This window comes from Mytilus galloprovincialis, chromosome 3 (assembly GCF_965363235.1).
Source record: "Mytilus galloprovincialis chromosome 3, xbMytGall1.hap1.1, whole genome shotgun sequence".
NCBI lineage: Eukaryota > Metazoa > Mollusca > Bivalvia > Mytilida > Mytilidae > Mytilus > Mytilus galloprovincialis.
This window is the reverse complement of record NC_134840.1, coordinates 3,111,273-3,131,443: the sequence shown is the minus strand read 5'-3', so window position 1 is coordinate 3,131,443 and position 20,171 is coordinate 3,111,273. Positions and strand designations below refer to the sequence as shown.

At 32.2% G+C, this 20,171-nt stretch overlaps 1 protein-coding gene across 2 annotated transcripts; it reads left to right on the top strand.

Annotated features, from left to right (window-relative positions):
- The first annotated feature begins 17 nt into the window (after nt 1-17).
- Nucleotides 18-14,016, top strand: LOC143066954 (uncharacterized). Of its 2 annotated transcripts, none has more exons than XM_076239825.1 (6): nt 18-100; nt 3,008-3,115; nt 3,425-3,669; nt 10,750-10,924; nt 11,764-11,931; nt 12,780-14,016. In XM_076239825.1, exons 2-6 carry the CDS (start codon nt 3,043-3,045, stop codon nt 13,631-13,633), a joined length of 1,515 nt encoding a protein of 504 aa, XP_076095940.1. In that variant the 5' UTR covers nt 18-100; nt 3,008-3,042; the 3' UTR covers nt 13,634-14,016. The 2 variants fall into 2 exon arrangements, with proteins under 2 accessions (XP_076095940.1, XP_076095942.1); XM_076239827.1 differs by having other exon boundaries at nt 82-100; nt 3,019-3,115.
- The last annotated feature ends 6,155 nt before the right edge of the window (nt 14,017-20,171 follow it).

The window sequence follows — 20,171 nt, the reverse complement described above, 5'->3', positions numbered from 1 at the left end:
TATCTGCAGATGCGGATAGGTCAACGTATACGATACGGTTGATACGTTCGTAAATGACCATACCGTGACCCCATGACCTATAAATGGATTAAGAACCAGGGTAAGAATCTGCTATGTTTTATTGATGCTTTAAAATGTTTCTGCAAATTTATAATATTCATACATATATAGCAACCTATAACAATACGAATCCGTTTTAACGATGAATATTTGGTATAGATTTAGACAAATATGTGTGTAAATAATCTATTTATATGTACATTAATGTGCCAAGAACTTACTACAGGTAAGCACAAGTAAATGTTTATTCAAATGCATATTATTATTTTTTCAGTACAAATCAATACTTAGAACTAATGATATAGTAAAGGCACGGGGGGGTCTCAACATGGGATTTTGGGTACAGGTGTGCAGCTGGGATTTTAAAAACACCCCCCATTCATATATTGAATAATTGTGAAATCCCTACCTATACATATATTTCACAGCGAAATCATAACCCATTCATATATTTATCACCCATTGATATATCACAATCGGTCAATTACTACCTATTGATATATTTCCTCGGTAAAATTGCACCCCATTGATATATTTGACGGATCAAAAAAGGGACCCATTCCAGCGGCACATATGTATATACCTTTATATAGGAAGAGACCCCCCCGTGAGTAAAGGTTTTATTTGACTAATATAACTAATGACTGGAGGCTCCAAGGAGCCATGAGACATTCGGTTTGACAGGCTACATACATAAACACACATATTTTGTTGTTTTCCATCAGCGGGATTCGGGGCAATGCTGAGGTGACACCATAACACCACCGACAGTACTATGTTCAGTGTTGCAAAAATGTCACAACAGTAATATATATGGGTGTTAGCCCTGTTTGAATGGCATTTCTATTTTTAGAAGATGAATCTATAAATTAGTAAAATGTATCTGTAGCTTTGCTTTGCATGTAATTTTGTGCTTTGTCCTCATTCGAAACGAAAAGAGCCAAACTTGTGAAAGCCTGATATTTCACATATTGCGTCTAACTCACGGGGGGTAACTTCGATATTTTTTTGGTAGGGGTGTGTGCCATTTTTGCCTCAAAAAACGTACCCATTTTAATAAAACATTCACTGAAATTCAGTACCTATAGTTATATAAATATTTAAGAAAGAATGACCTATACTTATATACAATACTTAAAATATGACCCATGCTTATATAAGCACTAACTCATCATCACTCATAATTCATAAATATACCAGCTACCCTTAAGTTTTTATATATGAATTGACATCGTTTGGTGAACATATATTTTATTTAAGAAATAATTCATGGGGGCTTGAATATATCGTGATTTTACCACGGGTTGGCCCTTTATGACAAATATTTTACCCCTGAGCGATAGCGAGGGATAAAATATCGGCATAAAGGGACAACCCGTGGTAAAATCTAGATATATTCAAGCCCCCATGAATTATTTCGATTCTGATAGGACACATACGGCAATTCTTTTGGATCGAAGCGCTCTAGGTGTAGGCAAATATTTGCCGTTCCCATAAATAAACGCACTAATAAACTAGCGTAAAAGAACGGAGCAAACTGCATTAGTGACATGTTTAAACTATTTAAAATAATGTATTTAGACAGTTTTGGATGAATTTGAATGATAATTTATTTATATGTCTTATATGATGTACAATAAAGGGCTTTTGCCACATTTTAGCATCATTTGTGTATGTTTCCTTGTGATGATTTTCGGATTCACAAGCGTGTATTTTCCCGTAAAATGCTTACATTCTAACGTCATTGTTCTATGACGTCGGGTATCTCATTCATAAAAAAGCATATGACGTGGGAGTACAATCGGAACAGCACTGGCAATATATTCATATTTTACCACGGGTGTGTACTCAAAGCGTTTGAAGGACGTCATGTTAGAATGTTTTATATACGCATGGATTGTTGGATTGGTGTGTAGATCATACCCCAAATCAATATACAGTTATCAAACGTAAATGCATTTTAATATAGGATGTCATTAAAAAGGAGGGTCATTTTTATATAAAATCTCGCAAAATTATGACCCATATTTTTGGCACATCCCCGTATACCCAATAATAGGAAGTTAACCCCCCGTGGTCTAACTATTACAAGGGAACTAGCTAGGAGATATATGATATATTAAAATATGATTTATTTTGTTCAATCATTAATGAAAGTGAAATAGTGAAATAATAACTCGTTTTTTTCAGCTAGTATGTTTCAATTTTATCAAAATAAGCCAAGATTCGTCTATAGATGATGAATTGTTCACCTGCAAGTCAATAATTTGACCTCATTGAATCTGTATTCATGTGATATTCAATTTAACCCCATAGCTAGAGATGGATGACGCATGAATTTTTCGTTTTCAGTTATTGAAAGGAAAAGAATGTCAACATTGAAAGTGAAACAAAGAAAATCATTTGATTGACTGATACGATATAAAACTCATTCCCATAGAGGTTAAAACGATGATTAACATATATTTTTAACCTATAATATGAAATAAAACAGAAAATCCAATTGCACGAGTTCGCTATCTATGTATATAAATATGTTTACATCGCTTATATGACCGTCGTCAGTCTTCGGAGGTCAACTCGATAGTTAATAAGATGGCGTCCAGACTAAAATACACACGAAATGTACATGCATATATTGACCCCATGCCTTGTAAATGGTTTATTTTAGACTTTTTACAATTTGGATATACATTTTAGTATAATATAAAAAGTAAAATCACAAAAATACTGAACTCCGAGGAAAATTCAATCGGAGAGTCCCTAATCACATGGCAAAATCAAATGACAAAACACATCAAACGAATGGACAACAACTGTCATATTCCTGAATTCCATATTTACAACGATGGGTGAACAAAACAGACATAATATGAGAATTGAGTCAAAACAGTGAATTTGACAGCCAATGCTGCTTCAATAATAAATAAGGTAACACTTCTTGTAGATATTTTGCAGCTTACAAGATGTTAATAAATTACAATGGAAGCTATGGTTACACTGAGTGTGTTCCTCTTACTGATTTTTCCTGTAGTATTGACTAGTAGTCGGATAGGTATGTAGATTATGTAAACAAATATCTTGTGTTAAAAGAAATGAAATTTAAATGTATTTTTTAAAGATAAGATTGTACTTCATACTTAAAATCAAAACATCAAAATCATTAGTAAGATTTTGGGTAATTTAAAATGACATTGCTGTACTTAAGCAATCAGATGAGTTCATTGATAAAGTTAATATAATCTTGAAAGGATGTAATAATTATTAATGTTTGTAATTTTAGTGGCAAAAAACAACTATTCTTTTCAAAAATCATTTAGTATCTATCGAAGCCCTTGCTGAAACGACTTTTTTTTCTATTCAGTTGGATTTAACAAGAATGACTGTAACAAACACCACGTCCTATTGTCTCAAAATGACACGTTTGGAGTAGATTGGACGGGACACCAATACCCTAAACACTGCACATTACCATTCAAAGTACAAGACGCTTCCCTTTATAGATTGTGTGCAAATGTTACTGTATTTGATATCGAGTGTCATGTTGTTTTTGACGAATTGAACAGGGCAGTGGTGTTTTATCGTGGAAATGATCGATCCCAGCAAAAGGTATTTGACATAACTAACTTTATATTTTTTTAAGTAAATTTGTATCTATAAAAGCACAACATTCAACAATGTATCACAGAAATATTTGAGTTTGACTTTTGCAGCCATTTCAAACTATATTTTTTCTTGATATCAAATGTTTACAAAGTACAAACAAGCTATTGGCTGTTTTCTCATGTGAACACACAGAAAATAAATTTCTATTAAAAAAAAATCAAAGCTGGACACATATTGAACTAGGTTTGAATGTTTTCTGGATTATAGGACAAATTGTTAAAATTATTAACACCGACGAAGGCTATTTGTTAAGCCGAAATATTTGTCAATTCGATTTTATAAAATTATCTTTGTATATAACCATATTATATTATTAACGTTGTGCAAATCTTTAGATGTGGATACCCAAACATTCTAAAGATCTACTGCTATATCATGGAACTCAATCTCTGCAATTTTACAGCAACATTAAGACCTTTGATTTTCCATACTCAATTGAAATATTGACTTCACCATCCCATAAGACAAGAGCGGTTTCTATAAAAATGCGTAACTTATATATAAATTCCTTGTTTTGGGTCATAATAATTCTTATTTTGTGAAAAAAAAACACATCGACTTTATCGGAAAAAATACTGAAGACGATATTATCAAAATGCTGGAGTTTTTAATCGACAATTTGTTTTTGTACACGTATGAAGCAGAATTTATTCAGAACCTTCTAACAGACAAAAAGACATAGCAAAGTTCCTTAATTTTACTTTCAGACATATTGATAATGCCCTATCACTGATTAACCCATATGTCAGTCAGTACTTGCATCTCATATATCCAAATGATCTCGGAATTAATGATACTACTGATTCTTGAAGGACTGCTTCAAACCTTGATATCTTCTTCGATATTGACACAGATGGACGACTTCACACTACAATCTATGACAAACGGGATGATTTTAACTTCCGAATTATCAATTTTCCATTTCTCAGCAGTAACATACCATCTGCCCCGTCTTATGGTTTTTATAAAACTCAATCGATATGTTATACTCGTGCATGTTCACACTTTACGGACTTTATATACTCGAATGTGCTCCTTACGAAGAAATTGCTCCAACAGAGTTGTGAGGAGGAAAGATTTTAAATGACACTCCGTAAATTTACGGACTCCATCACAAATTAGTACATATATACATTGTGTCTGTGTCTGAGCTAACTAATGCCATTTTACCACGGCTTAGATTGTGGTTAAGCAGCTATGTTGTATGTCGGTATATCCGAAAATGACCGATTCCCAAATATAACTGTTTGTCGAGTGGAAATTTGCATCGCTATTCGACGTGTCTTGGTAATTATTCATCCTACATTCATGTATTTAGTCATGGTGTTTCTTATTTTACTTATTCTATTGTTGGTTCTGTTATATATTGTGTAATGTCTTATCGTTTGTGGTTTGAATTTTGTATTTTCGGTACATTTCGGTACAGTTTTATTTGTCAGTATAGTCGACTGAATTAAAACTTTCCATGAATAAAGTATTGTGCAAGTCCAATCAATTATGACGTCGTCACAGCTTTAAGAAAGCATTTCAATACCGTCATATTATTGATAATTATTTGGACTACTATTGTGAACATATTTGTTAATTTTTCGATCTCGTTCCATTTAATTGTATGCATTTCAAGATTTTTTTAATACATCTCAAAAATACGTCACTGTTTGTGGAATCCTCTGCTGTCGTCAATGGAAGATGTTCGTCGTTATTCTGCGATTTACATGTTCCTTATGTACTTTTATTCTATGTATTTATGCATTTCTATTTGCTGACAATTTACCACCAAACAAATAGCCCTGTACTAAGTACTCCTTTCCGCAAAGATAGAGAAAATTTCTGGATAAGGGAATTAGGGACTGCAATGCCATATGGTTGCAATGATAATATCAAAGGAGTAGGAAATTTGCCAAGTCCTGCCTGCAGTGATGTCAATGTAATGAGTTTATTTAATACTACCTTACGACAACAACGTAGTCATGGGCAAAAACATTACCATCGGCCTAATGTAAAAAAGTCTTCCAAATCTAGATCACCCTCTGGGAGCTTTGATGACCTTCTTTCACATCTTCATCATCATATTGATGGTCCTTAGAGTAGGTGTTAACGGTGTTCAACATAACCTGCATGTCCTCATCCGAGTTTGATAGTAAAAGTATATCATCAGCACAAGTTGGACAACCGGAATAATTAGTTCTAAGATGTAGCCCTACATTTGACTCCTCCAATTGTATTAATAAATCTTCAATATATGCCTTATAAAAATGAGTTGATAGGATACCTCCTTGACGGACACCTTGCCTTATGGGGAAACTGGTACTGTATTTTCCTTTCCAGTTTATTTTTGATGTTAAATCATGATACATCTCATAAATTGTTTCCCAGATGTCGAGTGGTATGTCCCTTTGAAATAATTTGTCTAGGAGAATATCGTGGTTTACTACATCAAATGCCTTTTTAGTATCAAGAGTTGCAAAATATAGAATTTCTTTCATCTGTTTAGAGTTCATTTGTGCTTCCGAAATTAGTAGAGCTGCCATAGACGGAGATAATCCTTGTGAAAAGCCAAATTGTTGAGATGATCGATTATCAAGTTTGTTAATAATTTTATTCAGTAGTGCATGTTCAAATGTTTTTCCTAAAATTGAGGAGACGGTTATTCCTCTATAGCTGTCCGATAGGCTGCTGTCTTTCCCTTTTTTGCATACTGGAGTGATAATTCCTGTTTTGAATTGTTCGGGTGTTCACCTTTCTTTAATTATTTTGTTGAAGACAAATTTTAATACCGGAGTTATTTCTGAGCCTGCTAATTTAAGGTGTTCTGAGAATAAGCCATATTCATCTCCTGCTTTACCGCTATTAAGATTTTTGATGGCAGCTAGGATTTCGTCTTCGCTAAAGTCAATACTACTGACCTTGTTGTTTTGGGCAAGTTCTTTGATGATGTTACAGCGAAGCTGACATGTTTTGAGATATTCTTTGTCATATTCATTAGAGATTTGAGGTGTAGCTAATTGTTCATAATATTTTGCCAAAACTTCTTTCTGTTCAACTGGACAGCTTATTTCCTTATTTTCATGCTGAATCACTGGAGTATTTAAATTTTCTCTGCCCATATTTCTATTTATAAGTTTAAAGAATGTTTTATTTGAAGGTTGTTGTTCTAGTTGATGATAAAAATTCTCTTTTTCAATAGCTCTTTCTTTGCGGAGGATTTTCCTTGCATTATATTGCTACACAGAAGAACAAGTGGTCAGTATTCTGGATTTTCTTATCGACAACATATTTGTTGAGTTTGGAGGTAGACTTTTCCAACAAATGGTCGGCATTCCTATGGGATCAAAGAAGCCAGATTTTTTAATTTCACTTTCAGATGTATTGATGATGTTCTTTCCATAAACAATCCGAACTTCTCTGATTGGGTTCCATTAATATATCCCCCAGAACTAGAAATTAAAGAAACAACAGACAAGGCTTCCTACGCCTCATTTTTAGACATATCTCGAATTTGACTTACACAGTCATCTCAGTACCAGAATCTATGACAAACGAGACGATTTTAATTTCGAAATTATAAATTCCCCCCAGAGTGGCAATATACCAACTTCACCTGCATATGGGATATATATTTCCCAACTTATTCGATATTCAAGAGCTTGCAGCTCGTACTCAGACTTTGTAAAACGTCATCAGTGTCTGAGTAGAAAGTTGATGAACCAGGGGTATGCCAAAGAACGTCTCGTCCTTTTTCTAAAAAAGTTCATCGGAAGGTACCAAGACCTTGTTGATAAATATTTCGTATCAACTTCACAAATAATACAAGATGATCTTGATGTATAGATTCTGTGTACTGATGTTGTTTATCATCTCAACAACGTGTTATATTGTTCTTTCATTTGTCTTTGTTCTATTATCAATATTACTTTTACTGTTGGCTTGTTTTATGTGATATCCTTTTAACGTGGCTTGGTACTTAATCATCCCGTCAATGTGTTTGTATTATCTTTCATTTTTTGCTGGTGTGTTTTGTATATGCGACTTTTTGTGTTTCTTTGGTTCTTATAACGTGACTCTGTACTTTAAAAGATCCCGTCAGTATGATATTGTTCTATTATATATCATTATGATATATTTCTATTATGAATTAGAAAATACGTTGATCCACAAACGTCAAAATTATTCAATCGCGTAGTGGAATGAACTATTTGTGGATTCTTATAAATTCTATATAACTTTTGGACTATTTTAAATATCGGTCTATTTCTGAAATTAATTCTTACATACTTTTGATTTTTTAACCCTGTATGCTAACATTGCCCATTTGAAATTTTAAAATTGTTTGTATATATGTCGTGTACAAGTTGCGATTTTGTACAGGTTATAATTTGTACAATGCAAAAATACAAGTTATAACATGTACAAAAGTACCTCATACATGTTATAACATGTACAAAATATTGCTTAAAAATGGTTTTAACTTGTACAAAATTTGAAAATAAAAATATATTACTATTATTACAACCCATGCAATTATAAACCTCAATACTATTTTCATCACACTGAAATTGAAGCTAACAAAACAATGTCAGAGACGGACATTATTACTGACACAATCACTGAAAATTGAATGGTCCTGATTCAGCAGACAAAAATGAACCAACCATTGAGTTAGAAACAGAGTGTGGTGGTATTCTTGCTGTTAATACTAGTAATGGTTTGTCTGAGGTTACAAATATTGACATGACATCTAGCGTGCACGAAAAAGGGCCCTTTCTGGCCAGCAGGTACAAACTGATGTCTTACTAAAAAGCTCAAAAAATAAATTAACTGTTCTCTCCTAAGTTGATAACGTTATCATTCCTATTCTGTCCATTGATAGGGGCCCTGTCGATGAGAGAAACGAAGACGGATGATTTCCAGATGATAACTTTAGTATAAGTACATTGAAATCAATAAAATTTAAGCACAAGGTTTATAACCACTAAAGAAAGGTTGGGATTGATTTTGGGGTTTTTGGTCCCAACAGTTTATGAATTAGGGGCCAAAAAGGGGCACAAATAAGCATTTTTCTTGGTTTTATCACAAAGACTTTATTACAAGTAATAGACATCTATGAAATTTAAACACAAAGTTAATGACCTCAAAAGGATTGATTTTTCACCAAAAATTGAATTCTTGGGGTTCTTTGATATGCTGAATCTAATAACCATGTATTTAGATTTTTGATATTGGACCATAACAGGTAAATATCCAATTGAATGTTTTTAAGTTCTTAGACCACATTCATTCTGTGTCAACTATTTAATCACAATCCGAATTCAGAGCTGTATCGAGCTTGAATGTTGCGTCCATACTTGCCCCAACTGTTCAGGGTTCGACCTCTGTGGTCATATCAAGCTGCACCCTGCGGAGCATCTGGTTTGCAAATGCAACTGTATGTTATCATTAAGTGGAGGGCAAGTTTTTGTGCATTGTCAGTGTAGGAAAGGCAGTTATCATTCTGGTAGGTATAAATGTAGAAGATTGAAAGTTTTATGCAATTCAAGGTGTCATATATGTTTATGTCTTGTAGCAACAAGAAAAACAAATTGTTTCTAAAATGTATGAAAATGTAATATTTTATGCATGTTGTAAAAAGTGCACCTTCTTTAGCATTTGATTCTTGTTCTTTTAAATTTTATTATCTAATGAATGTCAATCGTGCATGTATATTCTATTTTATTATTTTTTTAAATTTTGTACGGGTTATAACCATGTTTAAGCAATATTTTGTACATGTTACAACATGTACGAGGTACTTTTGTACATGTTATAACTTGTATTTTAGCATTGTACAAATTATAACCTGTACAATATTTTTGTACATGTTATAACCTGTACAAAATTGCAACTTGTACACGACATATACATTGAACGACAAATATATGTGACGTATAAAATTTTCTGACGTCAGACACGCGAATCAATGAATGTGTTTGTAGATGGATGTTCTTGTGTTCTTTTAAATTGTTCCTTTTAAAATTGTTACACGATGATGACTGCTGTACCCATATTTTGACTATTTTATTTATTATGTCTGTTTAGTTCACGCATCTTTGTAAATATAATGGAATTTGATGAGACTGCCATCAAAGTGAGAGGTTTAGCGCTTTAAAACCAGGTTTAATCCACGATTTTCTACATTTGAAAATGCCTGTACCAAGTCAGGAATATGACAGTTCCTGTCCGTTCGTTTTTGATGTGTTTTGTCATTTGATTTTGCCATGTGATTATGGACTTTCCGATTAGATTTTCCTCTAAGTTCAGTATTTTGTGATTTTACTTTTTTCTTGAGTTTGTTTGTATTGTATTTCTGTCGCGTAGGTTGGTAATTTTAGCGATATTTTTTGAAAGTGACATATAAGCGGAAGGTTTAGCTAGCCATAAATTCAGATGAAATCCACCATTTTATTCTTATAATGTCCTGTACCAAGTCAGAAGTATGGCAGATGTTATCAAATAATCCGTATCTGTATTTTGGCGATTGTTTTTGTTGCACTTCAGTGTTTCTGTTGTTCCGTTATTTTCCTCTTATAGTTGATGTGTTTCCCTCGGTTTTTGTTTGTAATTACCCGGATTTGTTTTTCTTTCAATCAATTTATGAGTTTTAAACAGCGTGTATACACTACTGTTGCGTTTATTGTCTTTAACATATTGAAATAAGTGACTTTAACCAAACCATTAACCTCAATAGCTCTCTTGAACGCATCAAGTTATGTATGAGAAATGATTACATTAACTGGAATATTTCATCATTTACATTACAGAATTGTTTCACAAAACATACGTTTAATTCATTTTTGTCTTTTTTAAAAGATTTTTCTTATTGACCTAAGGGAAGTAGTCCCTCTTAAATAAGTGATAATGATATTTCTTTTGACTTTTTTAAAGACAAATCTTAAATACTGAACGATGATTGTCGACAAATATTTTACAAAATTTGTATTTTTAGTAATTGCGTACTTCAATGACTCCTTCTATTTACATTTTCAGAAATACGACTGCCATGACAAACTACCTATTACATTTTGCAGCGGATCTGAGACACTTTCCATTGAATTAGAACCATACTACAAAGATATACGACAGACTAACTCAAAGTTAAAAATCGTTGTAACTACGTCATTAAAGACAACTTCTAATGACATAGAAGAAAATAGCGGTGAAGGTATGTTTTTTTCCATAAATGAACAGTTTACGTGAAATGTCGACACACATATTTGAAGTTTTAAAAGCTGAAACCTTTGCAATGAATGTTGAAATATAGAAGGTTTGACAGTTTGGTTTTATGAACATACTGGATTCAATTGTTTTGACAAGGTTCAATTTATATTGAATAATGGCATTTATTTTTATTTGATACTGGCTTTATGAGCAGGAATATCAAGCCAACCAGCAAGGGGGAGACGATGTTTGAGCTGATAACGTCATTATAGAAAAATTAAATGTAAATATTCCTTTTTTTAGTAATTTGTATTTACATTTTTGTTTTTAAATGTTTTATAATATGAAAGATAGGTTTGAAATCTTATGCTAGATATGTAAGGGAAAGATGGAATCAGTTATAAAATATAAAATTGTTAAATTGTAAATTTTAAATCACATGCAATTTCTATAGACAATAACCGTTTAGTATCTATAATACTAGCCGTATTTGTACGAGGCTAAGAAACAGGTTTAAAGCGAGCCTTAGCGAGCTGTAACTCCTGTTTTGAGCCCGAGTTTTGGTTTGTCACCTAGATTTGTTTCAGTTAAACCGATGTATGACTATGACAATTAAACAGCGGTGTACTACTATTTCTTTTATATATCTCTCTTTTTGGAAAACAGTTTCCACTTGAGATCAATACATGTTAAATAAATATTTAATGACATCAATAGCATATCTGCCTATAAGAGTTACATACTTTTCTGTAGCATACTTGGAATAACATTATTTCATCATTTCATTTCGATAAACGATTTGGCTGAAATCTGAATCATTAATATATTTTGTCATAATTTCAGGTTCCATTTTGATTGGTGTAGTGGCTACATGCATCATACTAATCATCATCTTATTTGCCTGTGTCATTATTCTGATAAGAAGAAGAAGACGATATAGTAAGGACACTATTGACAATAATATCCAAGTTAGGCAGTCAGAGGAACCTCAACAGAGTCAACAAACTGAAGGTAAAATGAAATATAGCCACTCCTCAAATAAAACGGAATTTTCTCGAACACGTAAAATTAAAAACCAATATATCAATCAATGAGGAGAATAACACCGACATTAACTCCGGTCACTTAAGGTATAACATCAGTTTAATATTTAGAAGAAGTATCAAAGAGGTGACAGCCTTAAACAATATCAATATGAAAAGAAGTTTTGGACATACGTCAACCCAATAGCACTAAAAGGTAAAAAAAACCCATCGTTATCAGTTAGGCAAACTACAGAATCAGAGAATCAGAGACCAACAGTTTATCAAATAGATAGAATCTGTCAAAACATATATTTTTTTTATTTGTTAATAGTGCAAACTACAAATGGGCAGGCAAAATGACAAAAATTAGTAATTGCTACGATCTCGACATAAAACTCGTCAACAATTTGGTACGCTAGACTTCCTAAATTTTTGATACATTTGACATTGGAACCTTTTCCCTTTCAAAAAAATTGAAAAATCACAAGGATTTTAGAAGATTTTTAAATGTGGCTGTTTTAAATATATGATATAGATTGTGAAGAGCTAGTGGGCAACATTTTTAATGGCGCGATATTGATAAAACCAGAGGATCCGAATATCTGGCCAAAATTCAAAAACAACAGGAGCGAACATACTTAACACAAAAGTACTGACTACTTGGCTGGTTTCACTTTCGGAATTTTACGTCCACTACCAGTGGGATCGACCTAGGCGTTATAAAAACTCACCAAAGACACCACATGTAAAAGTAAGTACGTCAGACAAAGACGTTGTTTTTTTTTAACGCTAGTTTATTTCCTTTTTTTAAGAACTATCTATGTTGTTTTCTAGGTGAACCTATAGAGTCAAGATTATTATCTAGTGCTTCAAATGTTGAATCTCAGTTAAGGAGAGCAAGGCAAAATAATCAATCCATTGACCTTGGAATAAACGGAGCTACAGGACAAAGAAATGAATTGCTTTCTTCTAGAAGTGGCCAAACTTCTCTATCAATTGAAACGCATGCTCCTCCATTAAACGATGAATCTCATTTTCACACGCCTGTTACATCACGAACAAATCATCCAAAATCATCCATTGATGACAATATAGAACGTAATACAGAACCTAGATATGGAAGACGATATCACGGTAGAACTCCAATAGATCCCAGTGAACCTAGACATGGAAGACGATATAACGGTAGAAATCCAATAGATCCGAGTGAACCTAGACATGGAAGACGATATAACGGTAGAACTCCAATAGATCCGAGTGCACCTCCACTTGACCGTACGCATGATTTCTATCGGCTTATGGAATCACAACCAAATCAAATTACAATTGACCAGGTTGTTGACGAAAACACAGACATCAGACATGGAAGACGATATAACGGTAGAACTCCAATAGATCCGAGTGCACCTCCACTTGACCGTACGCATGATTTCTATCGGCCTATGGAATCACAACCAAATCAAATTACAATTGACCAGGTTGTTGACGAAAACACAGACATCAGACATGGAATAAGTTGTACTAATAGAAATCCAACAGAAATAATACAGCGGAATACTCCTCAACGTCACGATCAGTCAACTGAACCAAGTTCTACACATTCAGGATCATCCAGAAACATCAATGCAATACCCCCACCTTCGTACTTAGATGTTATGAGTAGGAGCAGTGACTTTGACTTACGATAAGGCAATCAGTAAATATTCTGTAGTGGTTTGCTAAGTACTATTTTTGTTGTACTGTATTTATGATAAAAGTGATCTTGCCGATTTGTTATCTAAATATACTTTTTTTTAGATTTAGAATATATTTGAATATTAGACATGTAAAATATTGTTATTCAAGCTGCCTTTGTAGCTTTCCATTTGTTATATTACTTATTGTATCAATTTATATATGTATCTTTACTTTCAATTTCAGCCAAGTCTCTGATGTTTATTTTTTTAATCAATTTAAATTCTTGAAAAATAAATATTGTCGGATATATCAAAGATAAGAACGTTTAAAATTGTATATTTATATTCAAAAATCCTTATCGCTATAACAGTTAAATCCTATTTTGACATTTTAACCTAGTTTTATTTTGTTCACACATTGTTGTCAGTATAATGGAATTTTAGGTGGCTGTCATACAAGGGAGCGGTTTAGCTAGGTATAAAACCAAGTATAATCCACCATTTGTACATACGGAAACGCCTGTTCCAAGTCAGGAATATGTCATTTGTTTTACATTCGTTTGAATTGATTGAGCTTTTGGTTTTGATGGTTGATAAGGGAAAATAATTTATAAATTATGAATAATTTATTTGATGAAAAGATGCGTTCAACAAAACCAGTATTTTTTAATTATTTAGTGAAAAGTAAAGGATGGCGATTGCTTCTTTTCATTTATACTAAAAATCTCCTTTACGATTCCAATCTTATATGAATAAAGGAACAAGTCGGGTAGAAGAGGAGGACAGTTTGTAACCTTGGGAATACCGACTGTCTATTGAGATACATGTTGTCAATCAAAAATACAAGCATCTTGATAATGTCAGTTTCAGAGAATTTATCATTAAAAAGATATTCTATACAAAGTAAGATTTGTCCCTACCTATAACAAGATACTTGTATATTAAAGAGGGGCGAAAATTACTAGAGGGATAGTCAAACTCATAGATTGAAAATAAACTGACAACGTCATACCTAAAAAATAAAAAAGACAAACAGACAAATAATAGACACAACATAGAAAACTAAATACTGAGCAACACGAACCCCACCAAAAACCGGGGATGATCTCAGGTGCTCCGGAAGGGTAAACAGATCTTGCTCCACATGTTGCACCCGTCGTGTTACTTTTGTTAATACAAATCCGATAAATAGTCTAATTCGGTAGGTCACATTCGTGAAAATGGATTAAAGTAAGACATGTTTTTTTTATGAAATAAAGCAGTACCAATTCTGTTAATTTGTCCCTAAGGTTTGATTAGGGAAACATTATGTAAAAGGTAAAGAAGTCAGATGTTTAATACTTTTGCTAGAGAAAGAGTTAACGGAGGAATAAAAATAGTTTTCTGTAAAGGTCACGAAATAGCTTGTTTAATATTCTTATTTTATGTAGTATTATCATTATATATAAATCATGGATAAAAATTAAAAACTGAAATAGAATTACTTTGTATAACGTAATAAAATCACTGAATGTTCTTCCAGTATATAATTCAGTAACAATTTAACCGATGTACTTGAGGGTTAAGATAAGGTCTATAGAATTGAGAATAACGAACAATAATAAGTAGAGAAAAAAAACAGCAAACCAATTAAAAATGGAAAATATTGGGGTGCATTAGTATAAACAACAACAATGGAAAATATTGGGGTGCATTAGTATAAAAAATAACAATGGAAAATATTGGGGTGCATTAGTATAAACAATAACAATGGAAAATATTGGGGTGCATTAGTATAAACAATAACAATGGAAAATGAACGAACATGGCAAAACAATAATCACATAGAATCACATAATAACAGATAGATTCAAACGTTAAATCGTTTTCCTGTGAATTTTCAGAATAAGCGCTAGTTTCAAAGATAAAGAAAAATGCTCTAAAAATAAAAAAAAATACAAAAATGAAGGACGCAACATCTAGACCTTCATACTTGATGAAATGATGCACAACAAGTTTTTTGTTAAACAGGAAGGAGTGCAACAAAGAGACCAGATATGAGTGTAAAAATAAATACGTACATTTCTATCAATCAATCAACCGGCGGTCATGTTAAAAACTTAAGAATAGCAAGGACATCAATACAGTTAATACTTGTATACTAGTTATAAAAAAATGTTTGTTATACTGTGAAATAAACTTTAGATTAACGCAACTTGCCACTTCAAGATCTAATGATGATGAGCTATTAAAGGTGCAGATGGAAATTTATTTAATACAAAAGTAGATAGACATTGATTTTTAAACCATTCTTTTCTAAATCAAGATAGGTTTACGATTAAAAACCTCTTTATGAAAATTTTATATTGCTATAATGGTTATTGTAATCCTATCTATATCTATATGTCAGTAACATATTGTTTCTATCTTGTTCAGTGGTAAACTAGAAGTGGTTAAAGATGTTAAAATCAAATGTGATTACGTTTGTTATTGGTTTAATGGGAATCATGTATATTCAATCGTTTAGATGTAAGTACATAAATATACGGACCCAAATTTAGGGGTCAAACAATCAAGTTGACAGGTTCTAATCAAACTACTCTCAGTAACCTTTTTGAATTACACAAAACAGACGCAAACTAATAGTATTTGTTTATTTATCTATTGATTGTTGTAATGTTAAAAGGGATATTGTGTACCAATACATTACACCACACCCCTAAACACACTTGTCAAAACCTTATTGTATTGCTGTTCTTCATCTCACGGTCACAGGGGGATGCACAAATTTGATATCACAAATAACATACTCTAATAGACAAATCTGGTACATTTCGAGATTATTGGCTAAAACTACAACTTTTGTAAAAAGCATCAGGACAAGTATGTACTTATTGAGTCATCCAACAGTTTCAGTCTCTTAAATAGATCTTGTTTTGCTGCCTGAAACACAAAAAAAGTAAAAAATCATAAAAAGAAAACCCCAAAACTCCGTAAGGAGTCATTCAGTGGTTTCTGACATTGCCTTTTCGTGGATCTTACTTTTTTTTACTGATTACAGATGTCATGTACAGTTTACTGATCACAGTTGTCATATACAGTTTACTGATCACAGTTGTCATGTACAGTTAACTGATCACAGTTGTCATGTACAGTTTATAGCTATCTATTGTAAATTTTATAGATGCTTTGGAGTCAGTCTAGACATAAAAATGAAAATAAGTAAAACTTGTTCATTTAAGGACCATAAATCTTTTAAACATCGGAAACCTACTGTTGCGTATATATAAGGAATAAACCAATGAAATAGTTAGTGGGCAAATCAAGATACTTTTAACACTTTGCCACGAAAAAGTTTAATACGGACTGTAAGTGCAAAAGCTCAAATGGACTTTTCGGGCAGACGAGAAAAAAAAACATAGTACTTTAAACATATATAGTTCATATATGAGTAAACAATGCATCTGTAACGGGTTTGAATTTCAGATGCATTTGGAACGAACGTTGACCATGGATGTGACGGGAATACTAAATGTGAGTATTCCTAAGTAATACCAGAGACATATGATTGTATTATGTCTCTGATAATAATAACGACGAATTGTAATAAAGTATAAATACAACATCTAAGTAGAATTTCTTAGACATTGACTATTGGATAACCAGTTTGTATCTACTCTGTATACGATACATAATAGAATTGTTTAAGTTATTTTCCCATCGCAAAGACTTTCCAAAAATACTGATGTGGTTATTTGTATATATGGTAGTAGATTTAATGTTTTTGTTATAGGACTTATAACAACTGCACTTATTGAAATATGAAAATATATAGACAATTTATATACTCAAACAAACTTCATTGTTACAAGTGGACATTGTATTATTTTATATTGATATTTGAAATTCCAAAGGGATTCTTCATACCAAAACACAAAAAAAAAAGACAAAAAAAAGAAAAAAAAAAAAGGAGGATTTTGCTTTGATGATGTTAATTTTACTGTTCTTTGTAGTGTTGTTACATTTAGTTGGTTTGAACTGTTTAATTTTAAACATATTGTATTCATAAAGATATGAAAAGGCTTGAGCAACATGCACAGCCTATAAAACCTCTCTCCATATTACATGTACAAAGTGTAAATAGAATATTAACAACTGTATTCAAATTCATATGATATATTGTCCATTTGACTTCTATATATTTGCAGAAAAAAATTCTTAAAAATTCATTTTTATGAATTAATAATTTTTCCCTTGATGTATGTTAATATATGATATATACGAACTCTGACTATTAATTTCATAATTTTTGGTCAATATTTAAAAAAGTTTCCCATTAGGTCTCTATGTTAATTTTATTTTTTTGAAGTGTTGATTACCTGATGGAGTAAGTATAAGCAGTGTAACGGCCTTCTAAACAAAACAAAAACAACATACATGTGCTTTTAATGTTTGTTTATTTGTATCATGTGACTATACCAATTTGAATATTAAAGGACACCAATGAAAATGATCATTAAATGGGAAGTTTTTTTTATGATAAAATGATTAAAGCTAGCCATTAAAATCCACATAATTAAAAAGGTTATCAAAATTAAACCTATAAAGTATGAATCGAACATGGAGAAAACGGCAAAAATGTATGAAACTTGTAACATTAAATAAGCATAAAATATTTTTTTTTATCTGAAATTAGTACAAATGAAACTTATTGTCCTGCATTTTCGTACAATAGAATTTTTCGGATTCGGACTATGGCGTCATACGAATTTCACCAAAAACAAAATAAAAAACGGCCATGGTTGATGCGTTTGGAATGTAGTTCGTGATGTATAAGAAGTAGCAATTTGGAAGGATTAATATTATCAGAAAATGGATGAATCGTTAAAAAAAATTGTACTTGCTATTTTAATTTCTTACTAGAACACACCCGCGAAATCGCGGGCATTCAGATCGTAGTTTAAAGTATGTAAAGTGTTGTTTGAAGAATTTTGTAAAATACTGAATGACTGGAGAATTTCAGCAAACGTATCATGAGTCATAGGTTATTTGGGATAGGAAAATATTTTTTTTTATCCCTCCTCCTATATTTCCTAAGTTCCTAATTTTTGTTTTTCTATCAATTTCAATATGAACATACCTTTAGTATGTTGTGAACATTTAAGTAAGGAGCCTGTAATTCAGTGGTTGTCGTTTGTTTATGTGTTACATATTTGTTTTTCGCTCATTTTTTGTACACAAATAAGGCCGCTAGTTTTCTCGTTTGAATTGTTTTACATCGTCATTTCGGGGCCTTTTAAAGCTGAGTATGCGGTATGGGCTTTGCTCGTTGTTGAAGGCCGTATGGTGACCTATAGTTGTTAATTTCTGTGTCATTTTGGTCTCTTGTGGAGAGTTGTCTCGACATGGCAATCATACCACATCTTCTTTTTTTTTGTAATCAATGAATTTTGTAAGAGATTTAATGACGGAGAATTTCAGAAAAGGTATCAAAAGTTCACATGAATAATTTTAGCGCTTATCTGTATATTATGAACATTCATTACTATATAAATAAAGTGTATTTACTTTCAATTCTAAGTTTACTAATCGATCCCTGGTGGTCATTGATATAGTATACAGACCCTCTATTTAATAAACTCTGTGACTGCCGTGGATAGGTATGGGCTTTGCTCGTGTTGAAGGCCGTGTGGTGACCTATAGTTGTTAATTTCTGTGTCATTTTGGTCTCTTGTGGAGAGTTGTCTCGACTTGGCAATCATACCACATCTTCTTTTTTTTTGTAATCAATGACTTTTGTAAAAGATTTAATGACGGAGAATTTCAGAAAAGGTATCAAAAGTTCACATGAATAATTTTAGCGCTTATCTGTATATTATGAACATTCATTACTATATAAATTAAAGTGTATTTACTTTCAATTCTAAGTTTACTAATCGATCCATGGTGGTCATTGATATAGTATACAGACCCTCTATTTGATAAACTCTGTGACCGCCGTGGATAGTAAACTTGAAAATGATAGCAGATAGAATTAAAATACACTTTATAAAGTTAAATTTGTAGTATATGTATGTTCAAAGTATACAGAAAAACGCAAACCGGAAGTCTAATCTGACTTAAAATTTCGTCCAATGACGGGACAATATCCGGATGCCTTTTTCTCGTTTTTCTCCCAAAATAACTCAATCTGAATAATCATGTGAATGGATGACAAATGCGACTATGCACTGTACCTATAGGACACAGAGGCGTGTTGATTAATTTATTGTGGAAAGAAGAGAAGCGACACCCAAAATGAGGTCTTCTCGTTTAATAGTATAGATTTCAAAATAGACTTAATATTCAAAATGTGCATTTAAAGGGGTTTAAGAAAAATCTGCAAATTATAAATGATTCGATAGTCCTGGCTGAACTTTTTTAATTTTAACTTTTTTAACATTTTTTAAATGTCCAGCTATTATGTTACAGTGTAAAGAAATGACGTTTTAACGCTATTTTCTAAATAGGGTCCACGGCATAGTCGCTTATTATTTCCATTACAATGCTCTTAGCATATATTTTTTTAGAT